Source organism: Prunus persica, chromosome G7 (assembly GCF_000346465.2).
Source record: "Prunus persica cultivar Lovell chromosome G7, Prunus_persica_NCBIv2, whole genome shotgun sequence".
Taxonomy (NCBI): domain Eukaryota; kingdom Viridiplantae; phylum Streptophyta; class Magnoliopsida; order Rosales; family Rosaceae; genus Prunus; species Prunus persica.
The window spans coordinates 9,420,271-9,436,678 of record NC_034015.1 but is presented as its reverse complement, the minus strand read 5'-3'; the positions used below and the strand labels follow the sequence as shown (position 1 = coordinate 9,436,678).

The window sequence follows — 16,408 nt, the reverse complement described above, 5'->3', positions numbered from 1 at the left end:
AGTCCCGGATACTCCGAAATCGCAAACCCTAGGGCTCGGGTTTAGAAATTATGCGATTGTACGATCGTGATGAATCCGACCATCCGATCGAGACCAAACCTTCGAGACATGTGTCCTAGATATATTGGACCTTCTAGCGGCTTTCAGGTCATATTGTGAGGTCATGGACCCGTGGGGTCCCGAGTTGATTTTTGGGACGTTAATGCTTTTTGAGTCCCAAGATACTGCTAAACTATTCCAAGCTTTTATGGGCATAGGAATAACTTTAATATGACACACGCACTTCTAGGAGCCGGGGGTTAGAGTTTTTAAATTAATACTATATTGTATTAATAGAATATTATGGTCATTGAATCAGGCACTCGGACACCAGTTGACCCGCAGGAGGGACCTTCAATAGGTCCAGCGAGCACGACCTATCTGTGAGTGGACTCTTTGTTTTCATAAATGAATTTAAGCAGTTCAGTTCCAGTATTTGATCTTGAATAAGTTTTATTCAAAGCTGTTATATGCTTTTAAATATTTTATTTTGCATGATGTCGAGTAAAATCTCCTTTAAAGAAATTCTAGTTAATTATCAGATAAATGGCAGCAGAATTTGAAAGGTTATAGAAACTTTATATTTTCCTAAACCACCTTGTACCCAGATATTACATGTTGCTTTCAGATTATATTGGTTGCCTTCAGTTTAGTCAGCATGCTTGATAGTTGCCCCACGAGTTCCAAACTCGTGTGGAGCGAGTAATGCGGATCAGGTGGACTACGGTCTCCTGAATCCTGCGAGTTGCAGCTCGGACTGACTTTGTGTCACTGAGACCTGGGAGTATGTGTCACCCATGGTAATGCAAGGAATTGACGGATATAAGGAATTGACGGAAATAAAGGGTACACCTAGGTGGTAGTTTTAAACTGTTTTCAATGCCTTAAGAAATTAATGTTAACCATGAGTATGCTTGGTTTATATATATGTAGAATTATATGAGTGCATTGAATTCAGAACTAAAGAAAATAATTTAGTTTGTGTAATTATTTTTATAGCGGGGTTAGGCTGTTCATATGCTATTTTCTAAACTATGTTTTTGGGTCCACTCACCCTTTTTAATGTTTTGCGTCCCCAGGCAGTAGACGTGCACAGGAATCCACCACCGGGCCGTTTTCCATCTTCCACGCCTTCCTTTTGATGTAGGACTTTTGTTTGTAAAAGGATTGATTCCTTGTAAATTCTTAGTAGTCGCTCTGATGTTTTGCCCTAGACTTAAAATTGAACTTTGGAATGTATATATGTATGCTGGCAGTTGGTTATATATATATATATATATATATACTTGTTTGGCAGGTGTAAATATTTTAGTATTGAGCCAATTACAAGGAAAACTCTGCCGATTTTTCGGTAGCAGTCAACCTTATTATTTTATCGTGCTTTGCATAGAAGGGCAAATAGGTCATTTGTGCCCGACATCCGCCAAGTGTCGGACACGCACAGTGTCCGGCTCGGATTCCAAAGTGGAATTTGGATCGGGTCCTGTCAATTGGCCTATCCCTTGTTGTGAAACCTTGTATTTTTAGTGTATATATATATTATTTTGGGAAATTAAATATTTTGTTACATATTTAGTTTATAACTTATAAATATAATTGTTTTGGTACGTGTTATATTTTTATATTTTCTTATTAGTTATTAAAAAATAGTAATAATATTATAAAGAAGTATATATATTGCTTTTAACAACTTTATCTCTTTGTTTCTTGCTGACCAAGTTGAATGGCCTAGATATTTTTTTATAAACACACTTTAGAGTCCAAGTGTCATTCTACTGAGGTGACTAAGCTTTATTTAGCATGAGGTGTTGGCAATTTGATGATAGTTATCCTAATGTTGGAGACCAAGTTCCCACGTGGTCATCACCTCCCCACCAATTAGAATAAATTGTATCCTCCTCAGTGCTACTATAAATAGGACATTTCTTTTGTTTTTGAAAGCATTTAACCTTGCATGAAAGTTCATGCAAAGAGAGAAAAACGTAGAGGAGAGAGAATAGTGAGGAAATTCTTGGAGGAGGTATAGGACTTAGTTTGTGTTTTCTAAATTTGGAGCTAGCTTTGGAAATGAGGTAGAGGTTTCTTGGGGGCCTTTACGGGGATTGATCTAATTAAATTTCATGAGCTATATATTATGTGTGCTGTTATAATGGGTGTTCTTGGTATTGTATAATGTTCTTGATATCAGATATTTACGTATTGTGAACTATTTGAATAATGTTGGCATAATTATATCATGTCATGGTAATTGGTTGGAGTTGTTTGGTGGAGAAGATAATAATGGAAAAGAGGGTAATGGATATAGTCTTTTGGTGTAGTTAAGTCTAACTCTTGGCTCTCAGGAATCCCACAGTGCACATGATTTTTATTGGGTGATTCGGGACTGGCGAAAGGGAGTTAGACAAGATGACTAACAAAAAGGGAATTATGGGATAATTGAGATGGGTGTTAGTTCATATAAATGAGCATTCGGGACCAAGTGGTATAAGCATGGTATGGGACGTGCAGGTCTGTTTGTCCAGTTATATGAATTAACGGGATTAGAATTGAAGAGCATTCATGCATCATTATTATTATTAACATTAATGTGATATTTGGTTGTGTGATTGCATGTCACTTAATTTAGTTATATCAATCTATTGTGGTAAGATCTCATGTCCCTATTGAGCTGTGGTTGCTCATCCCTTACCCTGTTTAATTTTTCAGATGAATTAGTGGGCAAGACAAGGACTAAACCGGATGAGGCTGAATTAGATGAGAGTGATAGAGATTTATTTATTTCTTGTAAAGTTGTAAGATTTCATATCTATTTTTATAAGAGAAGTTTATTTTAAACCCATGTTTCGGCTTCTTTTTATTTTATTTTAGTTTTTATTTTCTCATTCACCGGGCACAGGGTTTTCGCCGACCCCCGGGTTCGGGGCTTGACACTTGCTTTCTTGATACTATTGTTGAAGCTTTCACATAAGTTATTCTGCAGCATATCACACTTAATATGTGTTCTGAAATGAGACTTAGTTCATTGTGTTGGTGGCAAGCCACTCCCATGCATTGCTATCTAAGGTCTTCATTACTTCCATTTGATAGTTAAAACAAGGCACATTAGTAGCTCTAGCACATGTCCATAACTGATCCCTCAAAACTTTAGCTTTATGCGTTTTGTTGAAGTTATCCCAAAGGTGCCTCACACAGAATCTTGTCTCAGCATTAGGCACAATGTCTTCAAATGCACCAAGCAGTCATTTTTGCTTGTTAGATATAAAGGCCCATCCATGGGAATTAACAATGCCCACATCCTTGGCCAACAGATCAATGAACCATGTCCATGACTCCCTTGTTTCCATCTCAACCATAGCATATGCTAGTACCCAAGTCTCGTTATTGGGATCGATCCCAACTATTGTAAACAACTGTCCACCATAAACCCCTTTTAAATGGCATGCATACAACCCAATAAAAGGCCTATAGTTCATTTTAAACCCTTTATTTAATGGTTCTAGATAAATGTACAAACGCTTGAAAACAGTTTCACCATTAATAAACTCACACTGCATCTTTGTACATCAGCTTGAGGAGCTCCTCGCAAGGTTATTGCAAATCCCTTGCACATCAGCCCATCCTTGGACTTGTAGAGAATCATTACACTTTTGAAATGCTTCATATGACTCTCATGATTGAAATCCCCTTTGAATGGAGCAGAAGTTGGAGTTGTGAATCGCCATGGCGAGTCCGCCTGCTCGATCTCGCTGGTGAAAGGAGATGAGTTTACTTGGTCTACTTCTTTGCGCAGGACGTCCTCCAAGTCTCCTCAAATCTTCAAGTCTCGAAGTTGGTCATTCACAAGCCTTTCGACGTTCTGTACTTGCAAGGCTTGCGGTTAACTTCGGTGTCTCCCATGATGCGGGCGTCACTGATCGACCTCCTCATTAACTCTTCGTGGTTGACATCCTTGGTTGTCCTGCTTGCGGGGCGTATTGGTGGATTGAGCTTGCGAGGGATTCCCTGTGGCTTGTCGCCGAGTACTTCTAGAGGATGGACGTGAAACTAATCCTCTTGTAGGCCTAGCCTTGCATGAATGCTTTCTTGAGGGCCTAGACGAGCATAGACATCAGATCACGGGCCCAACCTTTCGTGGACCATAGACCTAGTCTCGAATGTAGGGTTGATCTACTTTGAGTAGAGCTCGCTGATGCTTGTGACATGCCATCGTGCTGGGCAGCGCGCTGTTGTTCTCCTTTTCGCTTGCCTGCGACCTCTCGAACTGCCTGCCGGTGCGCTCCTTCTCTCTTCACCATGGGATCCAAGGCAAAGGTTCTGGACCACGTCAATCTGCTTGAGAAGCTGTTCAACCAAGTTGTTTTGGTCATCTACTCTTTGAGTCAGCTAGTCAACTTTAAGGTTGTGGTCCTCATGACTGCTTGGATCTGGAGGAGAGAATCGTGTGGAGCCCAATTACACATGGGCTAGGGTTTCATTTGAGGTGTACGTGGGAGCATACGTCAAGTGTGGTGGCAAATAAGGAAATAGATGAAGGTGTTCCACAACAGGGCCAAGGTCGGCTGTGGCACCAAGATGGTCGTGTCCCATGGCGGCAAAGGGATTATCATGAGTAGTGGTGGTATCATAGGTCGCGACAGTGTCGTGTGTCACGGCATCGTCGTGGAAGGTAGCGCCATTATCACATCCCGGGATAGGCTCCGCCGTAGCACGATATTGTCCGCTTTGTGCCCCCTCTTTGACCTCACGATTTTATTTCTGAGAACTCAACAGCAACTTCCCAGTAGGTCACCCATCCTAAGATTGCTCTAGTCCCAACTCACTTAACTTCGGAGTTCCCATGACTCCGAAGCCAATGAGTTCCTAAAAGGCCTCGTGCTAGATAAAGGTGGGCCTGTACATATAAGGCACATCACCCCCTCTCTGTTGGTTGATGTGGGATGTTACAGCTGGATCCAACCATACGGGATTGCCGCAATAGGGTTGTCCAGGCCACGGGGCCGTGAGGCCAAGCAGAGGCGCGCTTGCAGCTACGGTGCAGTTCGACCATGGAGCTATGAGGTGAAGGGTTTGGACCTGTCGCAGATTGCTTTTTAAGTGATCCTACTTTTTGTGCGCATGCTTCCAACCATGGTTGTTTGGAAGGCTTCGATTGAGTGATGAATAGGAGGAAACATATTCGTTCGATTATGAGCACACGTTGAGTATAACTCATGCTCTCAATGAAAGCACCAAAATATTTGAGCAAAACTTCGCATGGGGAATATTCGACTCTTGATTCTTCAAACCCTACAATCTCCCTCTCTTTCCTCCTCCTCAAACCCTACGAAAAAGATCAGGATTCATGAACCACACACGGGAGGTGTTGGCCAAAGAACCTCCGATCCCTAAGTTAGTTCTAAAATAACTTAAGTGGATGGAGTTTTCTCTCATGGGGAGAGCTGGGTGGTCGGAGTCTTGTGTGAAAGAGGGGAGACACACACACAGAGATATATATATATATATATATTTTTTTTTTGACAGAGTTTTACTAAGGTTTTTCGAGTTGCCTTATATGTTGAATGTAACCATGTATTTATAGGGCTCTAGCCATCTTAGGATTTTTCAAAGAATAATTCCTATTCGGAAGGAATATATATTTTCCATAAAATGGAGAGATTGAGTCAATTAGGGATATGATAATATCCCTAATTTAAGATAATATCCTTATTTTTTGTCTTAATTAATTAGCCAAATAAATGGACTCAATTACTAACCTATGTGATATTCTTCTTATTCACGTGGTGCCTCATGATTGAAAGCCGGAATATTTGTTCCCACAGATACCACACTATAATTACTCTATATTACACACAACTAGCCCTGATAGAGTGCATGCAGTGCACATGCTCCATTTTTAGCCCAGGTGCTGTGCAAGATGTGCAACCATACAAGGGCTAGCTAGAACATTGCAGGTCATTCCCCAGCCCATCCGCACTTTTGGCTTGCTAGAAGAAGCTACTGGCCCAACAGGCACTTGGGTTCGATGGAGCCTGCTAGAAGTAGTGGGCGTTCGGCCCCAAAGAAATAAAAGGAGAACATTAAAATGGAAAATGACACTTGATGTCTGTATCTCTTGCAAGAATTCTATAGTGAAGGAAGGTCTTATATATGACCTTTAGGTGACGCTATATCTCTTAATCGTTGGATTAAATTGGTTAATCGTTGAATTAAATTGATTAACCTGATCCAACAACTAAGAAATAAAATCTCACCTAAGGACCATATATAAGACTCTCGCTATAAAATAACTCGTATCTTTTGATGATAAATAATAGTTAAGGATCCTCTACCGAAGGACCTTTGTTTGACACAAATTATAATATTGGTAAATTATGAATCATAATTATACCTTTTCTTGGCACTTGGACTTCCATACAGAACAATTTAGAAATATTCGATGCAACTTGGTTTAAAGTATGAGGAAATCTAAGCAGTGTGAAGCAAAGCAATAATAAACGCCCTAAGCTAAGACTTGCCACCCCACAAAGGCAATGTTTGCTGCATTGTACAAAACTAGGCCTTTGAATTGAAAGCTGAAACCGACGTCTAATGGCATTTTCCATTTCTTCGGCTTCTGAAAGGAGACAGACAGATGTGCTTGTTTTTTAATCAACACAACTTTAGCTTTCGGTTTGGAAATGTAATGTAAAGAAGGGTCGAGCTTCACGTAACCAGAAAAAAAAAAAATTAAAATAGAAAACCTATCACAAATAGCTTGGTCATTTGATTATTTATCATCGTCGTTTTTATTTGATCACATTCAAGGATTTTCAATGTTTTTTTTTTAGTTGAGCTAAATTAAGAATTCAAAATTTGGGAAAGACTTATATCAATTACTCTATGTTTAACATTTTCAGATCATTGGGGAGTGGGAAGATTGTAATTTAAAACTTCTTTTATCATCAAAAAGAGAAGTATCAGTAGGTATAAATAAAGACTTAAAAAATAAATAATTTATATTATTGAAATAAAATTTGTATGAGTCTCAAAAGATGTTTTTCAAATAAAATTATTTGCCTCAACTATTGCTGCTTCGAAAGGATTGACGCCTACTTTGCCATCAACTTGCATGGGCCTTGGTTTGTCATCCATTTCTCCATGGTTGGCTTCAATCTTCACGTGGGTTTCAGTCTACACGTCAAGCACAGAAAGCAAAACAAAACACCATGGCTCATAGAAACTCCACATGGAAAGATGTGCTACCATGGGACATGAAAAACCATATGGGCCGCCATGCCTAATGTGGGAATAAATATTCCGGCTTTCAATTATAAGACGTTATGTGGACGAGAAATTATAGAATGGTTTTGTATCACTACGTCAGTTAGTGATATTTCCATTCAAAGTTTGTCATGTGTCTTATTTAAAATTTAAATTTAAAAAAAAAAAAAAAAACTGGAAGGAAAAAAAAAAGCAGCCCCAACCCTTCCTTCCTTGCCGACAAGTCCCCCCACCCCCACAGCCTATCATGGTTGTCGCTCATCTTCCTTTTTTTTCCCATCTTTCATATCTCTTTACCTTACAATTTCTCAACACAACCTTAAACATTAAAAGGAGGCTAGAGAATCATCATTAGTAGACCTAATAAATTGCCATGGTTGATACTCTCTCTCTCTCTCTCTCTCTCTCTCTCTCTCTCTCTCTCAATGTAGGTGATATTCTTCTTGTCCACATGGAGAAATTATAGAATGACATCGTATCACCACGTCAGCTAGTGATACTCCCCACTTAAAATTTGCCATGTGTATATTTTGTTTACAACTGGATTTACCACTTATTTCTATCTTTAAAAATAAAAATAAAAAGATTTTTTTTTAAAAAAAAACATAAAAAGGAAAAAAGAAAATTCTGCAGCAACCAGTAGGCTGAACAACGAAGGCCTTTCCCCCAACTTATTGCCATGGAAATCTATCACTGCCAAATTCCTCAAACACTTATTAGCTTATTGGCTTCCGTCTGAAGCCTATATATTCTTCAATACCATAAACCCACCTCCTTTTAGATCTTTAGGGCACGTTTACGTATCAGTAATAGGTATGAGAGGAAATGCAATGATTTCCATTCCTGACTTCCCCTATATTTACTTGCAATCAAGAATGAAAAAATAAATGGGCCCTATCTCAAAATTCATAATCACATCCCCTCAGAACTAGGTATCAAATCAACTAGGGGGGAGTAGTCGATACGATTCCCATTCTTGTTTTCTCTTAGTAACTTTCAAAAATACCATTACCACTTTACCATAATTCCAAAACACCCCAAACCCTAAATAAAAATAAATAAATAAAAAAAAACTCACGCAAAAAAGTTCCAAGATGCTCCAACCCTATAAATAAAAAATAAAAAATAAAAAATAAATAAAAACTCATTTCCAAGAAGTTCCATGTATTTAATGTATGAAGATTATGCAGGTTATTATTATTTGATTGTTTACTAGTTACGTAGGTGAAAGATATATATATATATATTTATTTATTTATTTATTTATTTATTGGAGTTTATTTTTTCGTTTGAAATTGGCTCTGGGCAAAGGTGTTATTAACATTATCATTGAACTGGGCTCTTGCTGTTCATCTTGTTCAGCATATTGATTCCTCATGTTTGCACCGCCTTACTAGTTTGTTGCAGGATTAGTTTGGTCTCCTTAGCAAATTTGAGAATTATATACGTGCTGTGGTGAAAATGTGCAGGGCATTTTAGTAATCAAATTAATTTGGATTCTGATTCATGAAAATTAGTAAACAATAACAATGGGAATCAACCTCATTCCTTTGCTAATTCCATATGTTTAGTAAACAACTTAATGAGAATTATTCTTCCCATACCGATTCAGTAGTTCTCCGATTCCTAAATTCTTTGATTCCTTACTTTCTCCATTACTGATACGTAAACATGCCCTTAATCTATTTCATTAAACCCTAGATCTTTAATTATTTGGCCAATTAATTAAGACAAAAAATAGGAATATTTTCTTAAATATGAGATATTATCTTCATTTGGGGATATTATCATTAATTAGGGATTTAATTCTAATTGAAATTCCTAATTAACTCAATCTCTAGGAAAAAATATCTTCCTTCCAAATAGAAATTAATCTTTGAAAATCCCTAGATGGCTAGAGCCCTATAAAAATATGGTACATTCAACACACAAGGTAACTTGATTTTCCTCCCGAAACTCTGTCAAAATTATATATATCTGTCTCTTGCCGCTGCTCTCTATCTCCTCTCTCCTACACGGCTCCAATCACCACACATGACTCCGGCGTTTTTCACAAGATTCGAGGAGGAGAAAAGAGAATGAGATTCTATGGTTTGAAGAATCAAGAGGCGAATATTTTCCGTGCAGAATTTTGCTCAAATGCCTATCTTAACAAATTGCAAAATATGGGCACCTTTGAATAATCATTTTTATTTTTTTTAGACAAACCCCAACCATGAACACAGTTTCCCATTGCAAGTCCATGTCAAAATACGTGGTCGATGATGTAGCTCTTTGTGGTAACACCAATCTGATTTGATTATGCTAAAGTATTTAGTCATCTTTTCTAACATTTTGAAAGTATTGTTTCATAGAAAACAAGGGTTGGAAAATATACATAATTGTAATGCAAAATGATTTTAGGAAAATTTTGAATGTGTATGTGGGACCTACCTGATACTATAGAATTACCAATGAATTTTTAAAGACTTGTCAATCTAAGAATTGGCAATGACACATGAATATTTCGCATATTGCCCTATGTGTCACTTTTAGACAACTGGCACATTTGGAATCCAAATTTTGGATTGAGACTAACACGTAAAATTACTAATTTCCATCGACAAATGTCATTATTAGATTGAATTTACCAAGACAATTTATAACACTTATAGGTCCAAATATTTTTGTTTTGTTTTTTTCACCCAAACAAAAATTATTAATGTTTTTTTTATAGGATTGATATGATATTTACAAAATATGTTTACAATAGACTAATACACCCACAATAAAACTACACCGCCACCACCACAATAATATTACACACAATTAGGTATTGAACTTATCCCAAATACATATCATTCTCGTCATAAGTCGAACTTAAGATCTCTACTAAGTGGAGACAAATACCACTAAACTAAAAAAACATGTTGATTTTTCGAACTGATTATTTTTTTCATAAAAATACAAAACCAAAGTGAGAAAAAAAAACTAAATCAAAGTATGTATCGATCAAGATTTGTTCTGTTTTTGTTCCCTTCCCTCCTCTCTCACATTAGAGGTATCAAACGAGCCGGGCCGACCCATTTAATAAATGGATCTGGCAGAGTTAATTCATTTATGAAAATCATTAAGTTCGGCTCAAGCCCGCTACCCTAGCCAATGTAGGACCAGGGTGGGCTCATGTCAGGCCACTAAACGGGCCGATATAGGTCCACTCCAAACTTGACTTATGAATTGCTTTTTTTGATTTGCTTTGATTTTTTTACAATTTCATTTGACTCCTTTAACAATTATGTAAATACTAATAAGATTTATTATTTGTTAGAAAAAGAAGCCAATGACTCTAAGTACATTTAAATAGAAAAAGGCTAGACTATTGTTCAGGTTTAAAAAATTGAAACTTGAATAACAAAATTATTATTTTATTTTTAAAGAAAGCAATGATTTTTAAAATCTATTATTAGAGAAAAGAAATATATTTAATTTAATATTTAAACATTATAAATTATGTATTATTTTTCTCTAAAAAAATATAATTCACTAAATGGGCCGCCCAGTTGGACCAAATTATCTCATCCTGGCCCGCCAAAACATATGGGCTGAACTGTGCCGGACCTTACATAACGGGCTATATTCTCGTCGTGCTCAGTCCAGCCCGGTCAAACGTAACAAAAATGAAAAGAGAACATGTCCAGGAGGAAAGAGGGGATGTCCAATACCATGTCCAACACAAGAATGCAAGCCCAATCTAAGTAGAGCCCAAAAGAGTACGTATGTCCAAACAGTTGCAGTCATGAAGGCTTCATGACTTTCCTAAGAAAGTCCCTTCAATACTCTCCAATCCTTCTTTCTATAAATACCCTCACATCCCCTTCCTCTCCTATTAAGATCTTTCAGCTCACCCAAACAAGGGGAGAAACAAACAACAAAGGAAAACTCTCATCTTCCAAACTTTCCCATCTCCCAAAGACCATTTCCCCGAGAAAATACTGTAATCTTATAGAGAAATGTCCGATGCGTATTGCTCCGACTGCAAGCGCCAGACGGAGGTGGTTTTCGACCACTCGGCGGGAGACACGGTGTGCTCCGAGTGTGGATTAGTGTTGGAATCTCATTCCATCGACGAGACCTCAGAGTGGCGTACCTTCGCGAACGAGTCCGGCGATAATGACCCGGTCCGTGTTGGTGGGCCCACCAACCCACTATTGGCCGATGGCGGGTTGTCCACCGTCATAGCCAAGCCTAATGGGGCATCTGGTGAATTTTTATCTTCGTCGTTGGGGCGGTGGCAGAACCGTGGGTCGAATCCGGATCGGGGCTTGATTCTGGCCTTCAAAACCATTGCCACCATGTCTGATAGGTATGTGCTTGTTGCTGCGATATTGGGGGGAAGGTATTTTGGTTCGTAGAAAAATCCGAGGTTTCTGGTATTTTTAGGTTTTGTAACTGGATTTTGGGTTTCCTTTCGAGGGTTGAAGTTGGATGAGAAGGATGTTGATTGGTAATGGGAAAGTAGAAATGGCAGAGGTTTGTGGTAGTTTAAGGTTTTTTAAAACTGGATTTCGGTTTCGTTTGAGGGTTGAATTTGGATGAGGAGGATGCTGATTGGTAATGGGAAAGTAGAAATGAAAATTGAAAATCCAAAGCTGAACATCTAATTAGCTTGGGTTGGGAAATTTTTATTACAATTTGAAACCATAACTGTTAATCAACTTTTCAAGATTAAATTTGGAATTTGGTTTAAAATCAAATGAGAGTTTTGCCCTTTATGATCATCATGTAATTTCATGAATCTAAGTTGATAGATATATGAGGAGATTGAAATATTGATCTCAGGTATACTGTAATCAATTGCATTGGACAAATTGAAATTATTAAGCTTTTTAGTTTTTTTAAAACAACTAAACTATTAAGTTCAATCCTACATATATTAGAGTAGAGTGGATATTCAAATATCAGTATTTTTAATACTCATAGGTGATTGGTTTTTTTTGGTACACTTTTTCATCTCTCAAAATCTTGCTTCTTCCCTATTGTAATGTGTGATGATATTTATATAGTATTAGTATCAAAATTTATTCACTTGATGTGTTAAATTTCTCTTACAATGAGATTATTTGTAAACTACTATAAAGAAAAATAGCTGATGTTGTGACATTGTATTTCAGGTTGGGCCTTGTTGCAACCATCAAGGTATGCTATTTACGTACTATAAACATTTATTCATGGGGACCGTTAATAGTTCTAGTACGCTCATATGCTTACCAAATTCATGCATAAAATTTTAGCGACCCATTATTGTGGATACTTTTAAGGTCAAATAAAAGCTTTGTCCATTATTTTATTTTGTGATTGTGTGATACAAATGAAATATGGAATGAAATATGGCTGTTATATTATAAGAGAATAAAAGTTACTACAAATTCAGTTCTGAATATTTGTTGAAGTATACGCTAAAACTTTGTCCATGGCCTTGCACTACATAATCATACTTGTAGGGGATGATAAGCATTATTTCTGACAAAATTCTAAGTAGCACCAGACCACTACTGCACATTTTCATTTTACAGTATTTTGCTTCTACAAGTATCCTTGATAAATTAATTATATAATTGAAAAACAGTAGTGGCTACAAGTGAAAACCCTGAGTCTATTTATTGATTACTTTTTCAACATAATACTTTTCCGGGGAAAACATTTCAGATGAACTTTTCTACCATGCCTGTCTTGTTGATTCAACTGTTTCGTTCACTGATATCTGAGATGAAGATAAATTTTCCTTTTTTAATTGAGCTAGCGGTATATGGATAAAAGGGTGGACAATCAGTAGATCATTTTACTTCTACAAGTTTGGCGTCTTGCGGTTTCTGGATACTGGTCTTTTTTCCATTTTGGTGCTGATTGGGTGAATACTGATTTGGTGATCTTGTTGGATTATAAAATTTGATAAAGAATAGGCTTTAGTTGCTTCTGTAGCTGTTTCATCTTGCTTTGATGTGGCACGTTTGGCTTGAGAGGAACATTATAAAAGTCGAGTGGGATGGGTTATCCTTGAGACTTGATTCAGTGTTTTTATTTATTTTCAAATTTTGAGAGAGACAGAGAGAGTGCATTATCTTCACATCACAGCGAAACTTGTATTAACATATCTGCTGCAATGAGGAGTGTGATAACAAGTTGTGAATTCACATTATTTGTGCTGATTTTTATGTTTTTGCATCATGTAGTTGATAATTATTTTAGCAAAATACTTCTGGTAAAATCTTGAAAAGTATATATTCTTTTTTATGTACAGGAATCTTAAGCACTTCTTGTAGTCTGTGTTGTTACATTTAGTTGGTTGTAGAAGGTTATGATTGTACCTTCGGTGGACTGTTTGTTCATTACTGTTGCATTGTTTTGTTTAGATTAATAAAATCTTCTGTTTCCTTCTTAAAAACTAATAAAAGGGATCTTAAGAACTTATATTCATAGCCTGCTATTTCATGGGATTTGAGTATTAGATGATGAGGCTTTTATGTTTTGATTTGAAGGATCGGGCTAATGAGATATATAAGAGGGTGGAAGATCAGAAATCTAGTAGAGGAAGAAATCAGGATGCATTATTGGCTGCTTGCCTATATATTGCTTGTCGACAAGAAGACAAGCCACGCACTGTAAAGGGTACAGTTTATGACTTTTTTAACATGTGGATGCTTCCTGAATTACTTTGTGTATGAGCTTCCCTGAACCTGTGGATTTCAAATAGAAATTTGCTCCGTCGCCAATGGAGCCTCAAAGAAGGAAATTGGCCGAGCAAAAGAATATATAGTGAAACAACTGGGACTAGAGAAGGGTCAGTCAGTGGAGATGGGAACAATACATGCCGGGGACTTTATGGTGAGCTACATATATAGGCATAAATTCTTAGTTACTTTTTTCCTAGTTTGTAGTTTCTACTGACTTAATAGCAACTTAAACTGTAGAGGCGCTTCTGTTCCAATCTTGGAATGAATAATCAAGCAGTCAAAGCTGCCCAAGAAGCTGTGCAAAAGTCGGAAGAATTTGATATCAGGTAGTTCCTTTTGTTATGCATTATGCTGAAAATAATGTATATTTTCATGATTGCATATTTGCATAACTGATTTTACCTTTCTTATTGTGTATACTGTCATCATGGTCCCGTAGATTCATTTGCACCATTTATCAATTTCCACTGATTTTATTTTTTATTTTTTCCTCATCATCACGGAAAAGATAAGGCTGGACCCTGAAAAACGTAACATGATCAAAATAGTTGATTCGAATTGTTTATGTTTAAAACATTCATTGTGGAGACCAATGGCAAGGCATCATAAAGGATTGGCTGATATAAGGTGAAGTGCTATGTAGAGGGGCAAATTGGACTAATAAACAAAATGATCTTGTGCAATCCTGTGTTAAACTATTCAAACAGCCCTAAATGACTTAAGGAATGCCCAATCTCTCTTCAAATATTAGACCATCTTTGGGTGAGCTTGGCAGTCTTTTTTTTTTTTTGGTCAATCTCTTGACCATCTGTTGAAACGAGACTCTTTTTCTTTTTCTTTTTTTTTTTCCCCTTTTTCTACTTCACCTTATCAATTTTGACATGAGCCCTAAGAATTGATCAGAACCACTTTTTGTTTTGTTCATTTTCCTGCACTTCCTGTTTTGGACAGTGATGAGGAATTACAGGACATAATGAAAAGTTTATCATAATGGTTTTGATTCCTTAACATTAGACATAATGGTCACAAATGGCATTCCCTGGTTCCGTTTGAAGAAGTTAATATCTGATTCATACATTTGTTGTCTTGATAGATTCTTTATCTTGAGATCGGTCCTTGAATTATGATGAACTTTATAGTACTTGCTTTTGATGATGGCCTGTTTCTTTTTCATCTCTCAATTCCAGGAGGAGCCCTATATCAATAGCAGCAGCAGTTATTTATATTATCACTCAGCTTTCAGACGACAAGAAGCCTCTCAAAGGTTCAGTATCGTCCTCCCTCTTAGAAACTAATTGAAAAATGTAGTTGAAGGCTTGTGAACTGAACATACGGCCTGCATCACCTGTAATTAATGGGTTTATTGGTGGATCAAAGACTTCATCGGTTTCACATCACCTGTAATTTTTATGGTTTTCTAACAAGTGCTGATTTAAGTAATGGCCACTGTGAGTGCAGATATCTCAGTTGCTACAGGAGTAGCAGAAGGAACAATCAGAAACTCATACAAAGACCTTTATCCCCATGTATCAAAGATAATACCCAACTGGTATGCAAAGGAGGAGGATCTCAAGAATCTTTGCAGCCCTTGAAATGTAGGCCGAGTGGATTCATCAAGAACGACGAGGAATTCGAATTCTACTGGAGCGCTTTTTCTTGGGTTGTATTTCAACTGTCCAATGTATGAACAATGCATAAGGCTTAAATTGTTTTGAGAATTCTTTTTCATAGTAAATTACTAAATTATATCTTTCAATTGACGCAATTGAGATATACGCTTGAAATAGCATGTTTTCTGACTATTTTTTGAAATTCAAAATAAACTTTCACCTATTATCTGCCTGAAATTGTGATCATTTTAGATTCTATTTAAATTTTGGTAAAATTCCAAAACCGTTCAATGAAACTGTGGCCACTGCAAATGAATTGGATATTTGAGGCAAAAAGATCTATTTTCAAATCCGCTGAAATTCGTGCAAGGTTAACGAGAGCCCAATGTCTTGTGTTGGAGCACATTCTTAAGCTTGATTAGGAAATGAATAAAGGAAGCATATGAGTAGCGTGACGTGGAGGTTTGTGACTCAACTCTTCTGTGCAGCATTAACCAATACTCTACATATGTTGGGCAAAATAATATCCCGATTTGCATGGCATGTCGTCTTCAAATTAAGTCTCACGTTCTACCATTGTTCCTTTTAGGGGTGGTTGCGGTTCGGTAACCGCGAATTTTTACTCAAACCGCAAACCGACTGACTATTTGCGGTTTGGTGATTTTTGAAACCGCAAACCGACCGCGTTTTGCGGTTTACCGCATTGCGGTAAACCGCAAAAATGCGGTCGGTTACCGCGAATTTGCGGTTTAAAACCGCAAATTCTCAAGCATTCACAAAAATATAAAT

The 16,408-nt window shown here is 37.1% G+C and overlaps 1 protein-coding gene across 1 annotated transcript; it reads left to right on the top strand.

Moving 5' to 3' along the window:
- Positions 11,083 to 15,845, top strand: LOC18769716 (transcription initiation factor IIB). The gene is made up of 7 exons (XM_007202215.2): positions 11,083 to 11,641; positions 12,450 to 12,474; positions 13,815 to 13,944; positions 14,030 to 14,160; positions 14,247 to 14,335; positions 15,197 to 15,273; positions 15,468 to 15,845. The coding sequence occupies exons 1-7, from the start codon at positions 11,289 to 11,291 to the stop codon at positions 15,599 to 15,601; spliced, it is 939 nt and encodes a 312-aa protein (XP_007202277.1). The 5' UTR covers positions 11,083 to 11,288; the 3' UTR covers positions 15,602 to 15,845.